At 37.6% G+C, this 12,996-nt stretch overlaps 1 protein-coding gene across 2 annotated transcripts in view; it reads left to right on the forward strand.

Moving 5' to 3' along the window:
- Positions 1-5,866, forward strand: part of RETREG1 (reticulophagy regulator 1) — a 171,545-nt gene extending 165,679 nt beyond the window's left edge. For both annotated transcript variants that reach the window (XM_027868895.1, XM_027868896.1), the window contains one exon: positions 3,080-5,866. In XM_027868895.1, coding sequence (XP_027724696.1) covers positions 3,080-3,570 — 491 coding nt within the window. In that variant the 3' untranslated portion in view covers positions 3,571-5,866. The remainder of the gene's footprint in view (positions 1-3,079) is intronic.
- The last annotated feature ends 7,130 nt before the right edge of the window (positions 5,867-12,996 follow it).

The following is a 12,996-nucleotide window of genomic DNA, read 5'->3' on the forward strand; positions in this document are numbered from 1 at the left end:
GTTCATTACTTGATGGCTGCAGGACTATGGATTGAGACTGATTTTTTTTTTTAATCACAGCAATTACTGAAGATTATCTACCAAGTTATAGAGAAGCTGTGGATCTCCATCAGTGGAGGGGGAGGAATTTTATTTCTATTAGAAATTACAAATCCAAGTAGCAGAAGTAGAAGCATAATAAAAACCAGCCCCTCAGAAAAATCAGTGTCTTCCATTTTCAATGTATTTTACAATGAAGAAAAATGCATACTTAATGAACGAATGAGGAAGGTGCTACAGTCTAGACAACAGTGGCTTGAGTCTCAGGAGCCCTGGGCTCTGTCTTAGTTCTGCCTCTTTGTGTGATCTCAAGCCTGTCACTCATCTCACCAACTTCTGGGCCTCAGGGGCTTTGTCATATGTGAAATGCAAGGTACCAGGTGATTGCTAGCCTTCTAGACGGTTCCATTATTCTGTTGTGGATTGTTGAATATATGCAAGTCTTCAAGGACTGAAGTCTTATTTTGAAGTATACAATAAAGGAGCTCTTTGCCCTAAGGTACTGTACTGAGAAAAGAGGGAAAAGATCTTCAGAGGCTTAGTAACAGTTGCAAAAATGAATGTTTGGTAGTGCTAGCACTTAGTTAAGTGTGGCAGGGACAATAAATGATAATAATAATTTATGTAGCACTTTTAATGTTTGTAAAGCATTTTATATACATTATCTCATTTGATGTCCACAACAGCCTTGCTAGGTAGAATTTAAGTAGTATTTACAGACTAGGAAACTAAAGTTGAGAGAGGTTAAGTGACTTGCCCAGGGACACATAGCTAGTTAGTGCCTGAGACAGGATGCACACTCAGGTCTTTCTAAATCCAAGTCTTGCACTCTATCCACTTGTACCATTGAACCATTTTGGAGAGGTACAGAAAACCTGGTAGAAAAATCACCCCTTCAAATAACATTTATTTTGATCCTTCAAGAAACTGTGATTTTATCAGTGTAGTTATTAGTCTTTATTCCCTGAATGCAGACCAGAATCCTTGTATACCTTGGTTAATAATAACAGTAATAATAATAATAATAGCATTTATATAGTGCCTTAAAATTTTTTAATTCTCACCCTGGAGATATGCTGTTATTATCCCCATTTTACAGATGAGGAAACTGAGGCAGGCAGGTTAGGTGACTTGCCCTAGGTCACACAGCTAATCCATGTCAGATGTAGGATCTGAACTTGGGTCTTCCTGACTCCAGGTTCAGTGCTCTAGCCATGGAGCCATCTAGCTGTCTTGAGTTCCTACAGTGAAAAACAACTGTCACCTACTGGCCAATCCTCAGATGAGGAGTCTGCCTATGCTTAGCTGTGCTGGTCCTTGTGCAGAATGGTCAACCTCTGGGCTTGTATTTGAAGACTGTCTAGCCTGCTAGGACTTGCCAGGGTTTGTGCTTCACAGGCAGCATAGGGTGTAGTGGGGTAGTACCTTGGACTTGAATCAGGAAGAATGAGGTTCAACTTTTGCCTCAGATGTTTACTGGATCTGTGATCTGGAAAAGTCACTTAGCTTCTCTTTCAGAATCAAGAAAAATTTATTAAGTACCTATTATGTGCCAAGCATCGTGCTAAGTTCTAGGGATACAAAGAAAGGCATAAGACAGTCCCTGCCCTCAAGGAGTTAACAATCTCATGGGGGAAGGTAACACATAGATAGAAGCTGAATAGCTGGGAGTGCAGGGAAGCATGGAGGCCATCATAAAATCCTGCAGCCAGGGAAGGAGGTGGTCTGAGGAGGTGAGAGTTTCAGGGTTGATTTCATCTTGCAGAATGATGAGTTTTGGAGATAAGTAGTCCAGGAAAGGAGCTGAGTGGAAAATGATGAAGTGAATTCCCAGAGAGCCCTCCTTTTTTGTGGAGGACCAGGGAGGATGTCTCCAATGTCCACCCTCTACCCTCTCCAGTCAGAGAGAGGGGAGAGTTCCCAAAGGCAGTGCTTCAGTTTCCTCAGTGAAATGAAGTTGGCCTGTGTCCTTGAAGGTTCTTTCTATCTCTAAATCTCTGATCTTATGAGACCTCAGCTTCACTTCCATGCTATCACGGAGTCATGCCTGATAATAATATGAGATTAGGGCTTTAGTAGAAATAATAGTTCAACTACATCCCAGCTCACTTTTAGGGTAAGCTCCATTTGTTGTCCCCCCCCCCCCCCGGTCCCCATTTTGTACTAAAATTAAAGACTTAAATACTAGCAGTGACTCAACTGTTACATTAGCAAAAGAGTAATTAACTCAGTATGTGTCTGAAGATAGAAGTATCAAGTGCTTACTATGTGCTTTATGAAAAGAATTTTAAGATATTCCTGTTAGGCAGAGACTAAGTAAACAGGACACTCAAGGTCAACTTTACTCTGTGGAGATTCAAAGGGATGAGTATCAGGTCTATCTCTCCAAATTCTTATATTGAATATGGAGCTGAGGTAGATATGACTTCTATTATCTTTTTCCCTAAAGAAACACACATAGGGATATTGAAAGTTTCTCATGTATGTTACAGCTAACACATTCAGCCACAGGCTAAAGGCCCAGGTTTGCCTGAGGAGTTAATTACACACAGTCATCAGTGAGAAGCAGAACTTGATGTGTGAGAACACTTTTAATTTTGTGATTATTTCCAATTTGATATCGATATATGCTGTTCATACCACAAGGAGGAGAGCGTCTCTTGTTCTGATTTGCATTGGAAATTAAACATTAACCAGCCCATCAAGATGATACTGGACATTGGCCAGTTGTTCAGTGTGTGCCACAACATGTACAGTTGATTACAGGTTACGCACACACCGTGTCGCTTGGCATTATCTACTTTGTGCTGTCCTAGGACTCTGAGTCAGCAGATTTTGGAAAATTTGTAGTGGAGGAAGGTTCAATATTTAATTTTCCTAGGAAATCCCTTTCAGTCTCAGATCTCTGCTGGTTCACGGTGATGCAGAAAAAGCTGTCCATTTTATAGACTGCCTGGGAGTTCAGACTAAAATAAATCATCCTTTGCATTGAAGAATTTTATTTCAGATTTCTTACATGCTTATCTTAATTATCTCATAGATCTCGACCGACCAGAGGAGGCATTCTCTAGAGATCTTTCAGAATTTCCATCTCTAGAAAATGGCACAGGAACAAATGATGAAGATGAGTTGAGCCTTGGTTTGCCCATCCAGTACAGAAGAAAAAAAGAGCAGATGGATAGTGGCCACAGACAGAGCAAAGAGAGGCAGTCAGCAGCTGGTCTCACCCTTCCTCTGAGCAGTGACCAAACCATTCACTTGATGGGTAATCTTGCTGGTGATGTCATTGTAGCTGCAATGTCTGCTGCCATCAAAGACCAGTTGCAGCAGGGAGTGCAGAAAGCATCTTCCCAGCCTGCACCTAGCCCAGGGGAAGACACAGACACAGAAGAAGGTGATGATTTTGAACTACTGGACCAGTCAGAGCTTGATCAAATAGAGAGTGAACTGGGACTTACACAAGACCAGGATGCAGAACCACAACAAAAGAAATCTTCAGGCTTCCTTTCAAATCTGCTGGGAGGCCATTAACTTGGGAATCAAAGGTTGCAACAGAGCAGAAATAAACCACAAAAAAAAATTTAAAACAAACAAAAAGAAAAAAAAAGAAAATTATATGAGCTGTGAGCTTTAACTATTACTTTAGATTTGTTGTCCTATTTTCACTTCTGCAGTGAATTAACTGGATATATATCAGCTGAAACTGGAAATTTAATGTTTCTGATCATTATACCTTGACTTATTAGCATGGAAGCAAATTCTATATCCATTGTGTTATCAGAGAGGAATATTAACAGATTTTTCTTTAAAAAGAAAAGGTCAAATTTTAGAGTTATATAACTCCCCAAGATTCTCCATCCTTTTCATCATACTTCATTTTTCAAGCCTGCAAAGCAGTTTATTGTAGCACAGAAAAGACAGGTGTTGCAAACATAACATAAATAGCTTTATGCTATCCTTTCCCCCTAGTATTTTGAAAGTTTTTAAAATTTGATGTTAAAGAATCTTCCCATATTTTTTTTTTTAAATTTAGGAACTTGGACAGCACTATCAAAAGGAATTAAGTAGGAAAATAAAATGATTTTACATAAGCCATTATTTTAAACTTTTTGAATAGGCTGATACATTTCCAGGTTATTTCTGCAGTTGTAGGCTTATAGATTTGTAAAGTGGCCTGCTCCTAAATCAATTGCCATCAAAAAGCAAGTATTGCTATGTCATGCAGATGCTGATCATGATGTAAACAATTTGTTGTATTTTGTTTTCTGTTTGTCAGGTGCTTGTGATAGGGATTTTGTGAGTGCTGATGTTTCTTCCTACACAGATATGGGCTGAAGATGTATTTATCTCCTACATTAGCTGATGAAACAGTAGCCTCTAAAACCGTGGAGCTCTCCAGTCTGTGCTGTGGTTTGTGAACGTCAGCCGCCAAGCAGAATTATTTAGTCCCATACCCCTGGTTTGGGTAGTTTTAGACAACAGAGGAATTCACTTTGTTTGGAAATGTATTTATTAGTCATTTTAAGTCTACACATGTAATCTCTTGATGATTTGGGTTCTGGAATAGATTTTATCTATCAAAATATTACAAAAACTTTTTGGATAATCTTTAAATAACTAAATTTGTTATAAGGGACAGATTTGTTATTAAGGAACAAAGAAAGACATTAAGCCAATTTATTAATGTGAAACTGAGGGACCATGTCTGCTATTACAATAAAACCTACTATAGCTGGCATTTTAAAAGATGAACATGGTCACCTGGGACCCTCAGAAAGGAAGGATAATCCCAGCATATAGGAAGCCTATTTTTCTCTCCTTTTCTTTTGTTTACCTTTTATCTTCCTAAAGACAAATTATAGGTAATCCTATGGTTTAATGTAGTGTACCTTATTTATTTTTTTTTCTTTCTGAGGTATTGAAAATCTAGACTGAATTTGCCAAATATTGTAGGGAGAAAAGTTGCATAAGACTTTTGACATTTTGTATTTGTTATTGCAGTGCTTTTGTGTCTGTAGGTGCCTAGTGGTTGTGTTTGCTTGTCCTTTTTGGTACAAAGTGAGTCTGTGCCTTTGTTATCTTGCCCATTCTGGAACAAAGGAAAATTATTTGTTAGACAAATTGTGTGGTTTTGGGGAAATATGTCCTAATTCCATTCAATGAAAGTTTCTGGACATGAAGAAACAGTTTCCAGCTTCTTTCTTCATGTGTGCTTCCTTGTAAAACATTCTTGTCCAGGAAGTCCAAACATATAGAAGCCATTTCAATTTCTCAGTTGAGAAAAAATACAGGTTTTCCCCTCCCCCCTTAGTGTACCTATAAGACAATCCACATAGTTATAAAAGTATAAAGAGGACAAGCCTAACAGAAGATTGTCAAGAGTTGACTTGTGTGATGGATAAACAATGAAAGGTTAGAGGGTCAGATATTAAAAAATATATAAATTAAAAAGGGGCTTAGGGTTGGGTGGGAGTTGGCTTGGGAAAAGGTGTTACCAGGATTGCAAGTATAGTAGATCAGACATACTAGCTTTGAGTGGCATTGTAAGCAAGTGTGCACTTTAATGCTATTTGCTCAAAAATAAATGTGATTATAATGTATCCAACAAAGCAGAACTCTTCTCAAAACATTAATTAAACCAAGAAACATATAATGAAAGGAGTAGTTGTCAAGGCTTTTTGTATATAATCCATTTTCTGGTTTTGAGATATAGTCGTAAACCGATTGTGCATTTGCCCTTGTGTTTGAGAACTTGTGTGTGTCATCTGGCACATTGGAAAAAAAAAAAAGCATTTTCCCCATAGTGATCTTGCTACACATGCTTTATCACAAGAACATACTATGGCATTGTATCTCTCCCCCGTATCTCTTTAAAAATGTTTTAAAATCTCCTATCAAATCAAAAAGAATTCAGTCAAAGTGAACCAGGTGTACCTTTTCGATCCTAAATGTATTAGAGTAATTGTTCTCTAATTTCATGCAGAACATTCTGAGTACAAGTATATAATAATACAGTAGAGGTGATTATATACTAGAGAAGTGGAGGTTTACTATGTTGGAAGATCAAATTGAACCTTGAAGAGATGACTATTTTACCATTTTGAAAGGCCTTTCTTTCTGTCTTGTCCTTTAAGCTTAAAAATAGATTTTCCCCCAACAAGGACCTTTTTAGAATCATAGACTATTAGAGGTGAAAGAGACATTAGAAGTCATCTAATCCAATCCCTTCATTTTACAGATAAAGAAATTGAGGCTCAGCAAGTAGAATGTAAGCTCTTTTGGGAGCAGGACCTGTTTTTTTTTTTCTTTTGATCTTTGTCTCCCCAGGGTCCAGCACAGAGCCTTGAATGTTAGGCACTCAATAAATATAAATGCTTACTCAATTAATAAAGAAACATCTGTTTTACAGCCATGTCACAAGAGAGGGGGAAAGCAATGTTCTTTAATGAAATTAAATTTTGGTATAAAAAAAGTATCACACACCCCAGAATAATGTTAAATTTGTCTTCGAGTTTTAAAAATAAGGTATTTGTCTAAGAGAAATAAAGCAACTTAAGCAACGTCAACATTCATATTAAGCACCATTTGTTTAAGAAGTTTGTGCTTAATGTTAACATTTTTCCACCATTTGTGCAGAGCTGCTGTGCTTGGCATTGTGGGAGAAACAGATTAAATTAGGAATAGTTTCTGCCTGCATGCAGTTTACTGTCAAGTTTGAGGGTCAGGCAAGGATATTTTAAATACGTTTCTGATTTGGACCACTCAAATTATCCTGCTATAGTTAGTGGTGAGAGTGGAATTATTCTGGAAAATTTGACTAAACTACCATTTAATGATAGATGGTAATGCTAGAAGGTCCAAGAATTAGATATTTATGCATTCCTATCCTTCCTTTGCACCACTATGTTAGTCTGGCCTAAGCTAGATGGGAAGAAGCAAATCTGGGTTCTAGTTCTATTATTATGGCCTGAAGTAAATCAATTAACTACCCATATGCCTCAGTTCTCCTTCCATAAAATGAGGATTCTTGTACTTCTTTCTACTCTACCTCACCATGATATTGTGAGAGCAAACAAGAAATTCCTTAGACAAAAGGAGCTGTATAAAAACTAAGGTATTATTATTATTATTTCACAATGTAACTTATGATGTCTTCTTCTGAGCATTAAAATAAAGGCAACATGCAAGTGCCTACTCAAATGAAAACTGGTAAGATTTTCATGGCTTTGCACAAATGCATACTTTCACGTACTGACTTGGTTTTATTTTTTGAATGGTTATGAAGGAAGGCTAAGTGACAATTTGTTATAATTGAGCAGAATTTTATGAACTATATTAAAATCAATTTTTATTTAGTTTGGGTTCATTATTCACTCTTAACTGAATAAGAAAAACCTTGGGCTAAGGAGAATTCCCAGAAGTCAGTAGGTCTATTCAGACTAAAGTCTATGAACCAAACACTGTGACAGGTACTTTAGCGTCAATTCAAGTTTAATGTGATTGTACCGTATTAATCACCTGTAGACTCCATATATCCAGATAACCAGAAATTTAGGAGGTTGCAAAATGTCTTAAAACTGTTTATGGAAGTATCCTTTGCAGCACTTTACTTAACTTGAATGTTTTATAAACATGGAATAATTGATAGCAATTGCAATTGTTTGTAAATCATTTAATAAATGTCTGTTAGTTTTTACCTTTCATTACATGTTTTTTTCAAAAAGTCCTCAAAAAAAAACTGTAACCAACATACTGCCCACCTATAAAACATAAGATTGACTGATAATAGGTATTTATGAAAAAATTATTTTGAACTACTGTCTAGAACTAATGTTTGGATTTTGTCAAGACTATTAAGGTGATGTCTTCTGATATATTCAACTGATAATGGTAGACTATAGAATCCTGTTAGTATTCTGAATTCTTTCATTGTCAAGTGTTGACAGTCTTCCTCTTTGGTGCCTGGAAATAATAGGAGTCAGTCCTTTGTGTATTGCCTCTTTATGGAATCAAAATATATCCTAATTCCAGATTTAATTATTAAAGTGAAGGATATCTCAAGGAATTTCACAGACTATGAAAACAATTCTTATTCAACTGCTTACATCTGAGCAAATTTTTGTTATAGTTGGCTTCTATAAAATGATTTGAAAGTCTTTAAACCCTGTCAGAGGGCATATCCCCAAATCACTCATAAATAATGAGGTACCTTTAACAATAGTCTCAGTGGTCATGAATGAACACTGAATTGAGCATCCCAACATTATCCTTGTTGTTAAGGCAAAGTTGTTTATCAATCAGCATTTGAGTAGTAGTATGTGCTAGGTAATACTATGGTGGGATATGACATATTATGTTCTTGAAAACATTAACTTAAAGAATATTTATTTGTGCAGAGGTGCTGTGCTTGGCTTTGTTGGGAGAAATAGATTAAATGAGGAATAGTATTTGCCTGTAAGCAGTTTATTGTCGAGTTTGAGGGTCAGGCTGGGATATTTTAAATACATTTCTGATTTGGACCACCCGAATTATCCTGCTATAGTTAGTGGTGAGAGTGGAATTATTTTGAAAGATTTGACTAACCTGCCACTTAATGACACATAGTAATGCTAGAAGGTCCTGTTACATGTTGGGACAAACAAGAGGATAAGCTTTCTCATTTGTAGAGCACTTAGGTGTTTACAAAGTGCATTATGGGTATTATCCCATTAGATTAAAAATAAAATAAGCTCTAGGCTCCTCTAGTATGCGAAGTAAAAATATTAAGTATAGTACAAAATAAGCACATGGAAAGCACCTCAGAAACAACTGAAGAATAAAGTATAATTAGATGCCAAATTGTGTAGTGCAAACTAAATGTTCCACCCAAGGAAACAGCTAAGTCATTGAAGAACCAAGGCAATGCAGGATGGAAAAGAGACAAATAGGACAATGTAACATAGAGGTCAAAGAATCAGGATTGTTCAAAAGTCAGAAAAGCAGGGGAAGGAGTAAGTTATTATAAATGAGAATGAGATTGAGAAATGGGGAAGTTGCATTAGATTTGTAACAGTTAAGTTTATATGGCATGGTACTGGGACAAAAGCCCACTTTACATGATGTTAGGAATGTGTGGTACCAAGTGGGAGCTAAAAGTTGGAAGTCTGTTAGTGAAGATAAAAACTGGCTCAAAAGGAGCAGCAAGGACGATACGAGGTTAAAGCATAGAGGAAGGAGACCATGGGTATATAGTAATGATTCTGAAAACGGAGAAGATAGAGTTGAAATATAACAGAGGCAAATGTAAAATCAGGAAATAAACATAAAGCACCTACTATGCTCCAGGCCCTATGGTAAAGAGGCAAAAGATGATTCCTGCCTTCAGGGAGCTCACAGTCCTATGTGAAGACCACAAACAAATGTATACAAATACTATATACAGGATAAATAGAAAATAATTAACAGAGGGAAGACACTAGAATTAGGAGGGGTTGGGAAAGGCTTCCTGTGGAAGACAGAATTTTTGTTGGAATTTGAAGAAAACAAGGAGGCAGAGATGAGAAAGGAGAGCATTTCAGGCATGGAGCACAGCGAGAAAACATGGCCAGAGCTGAGGGATGGAGTGTCTTGTTCATGGAACAAGGAGGCCATTACTGCTGGGTCAAAGAGAACATGGCAAGAATGGAAAGGGGAGGATTACAAACAACTTTGAATATCCAACAGTATTTTACATTTGATTCTGGAGCTGATAGGGAACCACTAGGGTTTGTAGAGAACGATGATGTGGTTGGACCTACACTTTAGGAAAATCATTTTTGAGCCTGAATGGAAGATGGATTGGAGTGGGGGAAGGAATTAGGTAAACCACCAGCAGTCTGCTGCAATAGATTTCACTTGGGTCAAAAAAATAAACTACAGGCACAGGATAAAGAAAATATGGCTAGATAATAATTTGTGCAAAATGCATCTGGGTTTTTTAGTAAACTATAACCCAACATAAGTCAACACAGATTTGCCAGCCAAAAGCTAATGCAATCTTAAATTGTAGGTGGCAAGTTCTTTTTAGAGATAAATGGTTCCTTTATCTCTATAATAGGTGGGGAAAGGGAAAAAGCATTTATATAGCATCTACTTTGTGCCAGGCATTGTGCCAAGTACTTTACAAATATTTCATTTGATCCTCACAACAGCTTGGCAAGGTAGATGCTATTATATCCCCATTTTACAGTTTAGGAAACTGAGGGAACCAGTTATGTGATTTGCCCATGGTCATACAGCTACTAAGTATCTGAGACTAGATTTGAACTCAGGTCTTCTGAGGCTCAGTGTTGTACTGACTCTGCCACCTGGCAGCCTATAGTAATACCTATATTATAGTGCCTTGAACACAGGAGGTGCCTGGTAAACATTTCTTGAATTAAGTTGCATTAATAGCATTATAGTGTCCATAATGACTCACATTCCCTGGTCAGACCACATCTAGAGCACTGTATCCAGTTTTGGGTGCCACAATTAAAGAGCAAGTTCAGAAAATGACAGCCAGAAAGGTAAGGCAACTCAAAGCCATGTCATGAAAGGTTCTTAAGTCTAGAGATCCAGGACAGAACTGTTCCTTTGTTTCCTGATGTTAGGACCTTTATGGAAAAAAACAGGGAATAAACCTGGGCTTCAATCTGAAGATAACTTCTTTTCCTCCTTCTTTTGGAAACGTGCTCTCTCACAAGATGTGGCTTTTTTCCCCCCTAAATAGCACCACTAGTACTTTGGGGGGGACGGACGACTATCTTTTGACTCTTCTATGTAAGAAAACGCTTCTCTACATGTTAATTTTAATATGCTTCCTATACATGCTTCTTTGTACTATCCTCCCCAGAGTACATTTTATTTCTTTGTGATCATACCCAAATACATCCCAAAGAGTCATAGGAATCTGATCCAGAATGAAGGGTCAGAGATTTTAGTTCAGTGTCTCTCATTTTAACAAAGGAGGAAACTAGTTTTGAGAGATGAACTGATTTTTTTTCAAGGTTTGAAAGTAAGTAGCAGTGCCAGGATATAAACCTGATCCTCTCCATTCCAAATCTAGTGCCCAGTACACTATAGACACCAACTTGCAGATAATTTCAGCAGACCTGACACTTATCCTTTCTCATAAAATTACACTCACTCTTACTCACGTGGTCTGTTCTTATTTTAAACTGAAGCTGTTCCTGACAGATATAAGCAGGCAAGAAAGTAAGCTAATCTCTTCAATGTCAACAGGAGCCATCACCACTCCATCTTCTGGATAACACCCTTCTGTGCTCCTGCAAGGCAATGGAAACTGGACTAATCCCCGTAAACATCTGGTAAGATGATATCTCAAAATTAAAAGTCTGTCAAGAAGAGTTTCTTGGAACTCAATTCAACAAACTATAACTAGCATTGAAATAGAGTTTTGAGTTATGCAAAACACTTGGCATATAAATCATCTCATGTTAGTATCCCCATTTTTAAAATTAATAATAAAATAGTGAGGGGGTAGTTAGGTTGATGTAGTAGATAGAGCACCGGGCTCTGGGGTCAGGGGAACCAAGTTCAAATCTGGCCTCAGACACATAACACCTGCTAGCTGCATAACTGGGCATGTCACTTAATTCCAACTGCCTCACAAAAAAAAAAGAAATAATAAAATAGCATTTATATAGAGCTTTAAGATTTGCAAAGCCCTTTATGTAATCCTACAAGGTGGGTAATATTATTTTTCCAATTTTACAGAAGTGGAGACTGAAGCGAGAGGCTAAGAAACTTGCTTATGGTCATACAGCTAGTGTCGGAGGCAGAGTTCAAAATCAGGTCTTCCTGACTCCAAAATGAAAGCTCTATCCATTATGCCCCCTAGCTGCCACCAAGCATTTATTAAATATCTATAATGTGTCAGGCACTGTGGCTAGGACTACAAAGGCAAAAGAAATAAACAAACAGTCCTTGTGCTCAAGAAGCTAACATTCTATCGGAAGAAATACAAAATATACATAAAATATTAAATTCACAATATATCAAAGTGATGGTGTGGCATAGGGTAGACACTAGCTCAAGTGTTTCCTGTTGCCTGGAAGGCAGCATCGAGTTGAGCTTTGATGGAAGAGATTCTCAGCTTTGAAAGTAAAGAAAGAATGCATTCTAAGTGTGAGGAGAAGGGGTGGAGCCTGTGTATTGAGCCTATTAAAATAATAGCTAGCATTTATATAGTGATTTTGGGTTTGGAAAACACATTATATGTACTCTCATTTGATCTCTCAAACGCTGCAAAATAGATGTTCTTATTAGCCTCATTTTACACATATGGCAACTGAGATAAAGAGAGGTTACATTACTTGTCTATAGTCACACTGCTACTCGACACTCATTAAGTACTTACTAGGTGCCAGATACTGTGCAAAGCACTGGGAATAGGTGGTGGTTGTTCAATCGGTTGTTCAGCCCTGTCCGACTCTTTCTGACACCTTCTGGAGTTTTCCTGGCAAAGATTCTCCAGCTCATTTTACAGATGAGGAAACTGAAGCAGACAGGGTTAAATGACTTGCCCAGAGTCACACAGCTAGTAAGTGTCTGAGGCTACATTTGAACTCATGATGAGTCTTCCTGACTCCATGCCCTGCACTGTACCCACTGTGCCACCTAGCTGCCCCAAGCTCTATAAATGCTTGCTAATAATATTATTGTTGTCACTATTATCCCAGATAGATGCCAGACATTTTTCTACCACTATGGTTAGACTACCTGAAAAAGAAAAGTCAAGGCTGCTTTGCTGTAAACAGTGAAATCAAACCCCAAAACTGATGACTTTGCTGGAAGCAGTTTGGGTGATTAAAAGTACTGGACCTCAAGTTGGAAAGCTGATGCTCTGCCACTTGCCAGTTCTCTCTTCCCAGTAAAACGGGAATAATGATACTGAGACCACACATGTCACTTGGCTGTTGTAAGGAAAGTGCTTTG

The sequence above is a fragment of the Vombatus ursinus genome, unplaced genomic scaffold, assembly GCF_900497805.2.
Source record: "Vombatus ursinus unplaced genomic scaffold, bare-nosed wombat genome assembly UNPS02014791.1, whole genome shotgun sequence".
Classification (NCBI taxonomy): Eukaryota; Metazoa; Chordata; class Mammalia; order Diprotodontia; family Vombatidae; genus Vombatus; species Vombatus ursinus.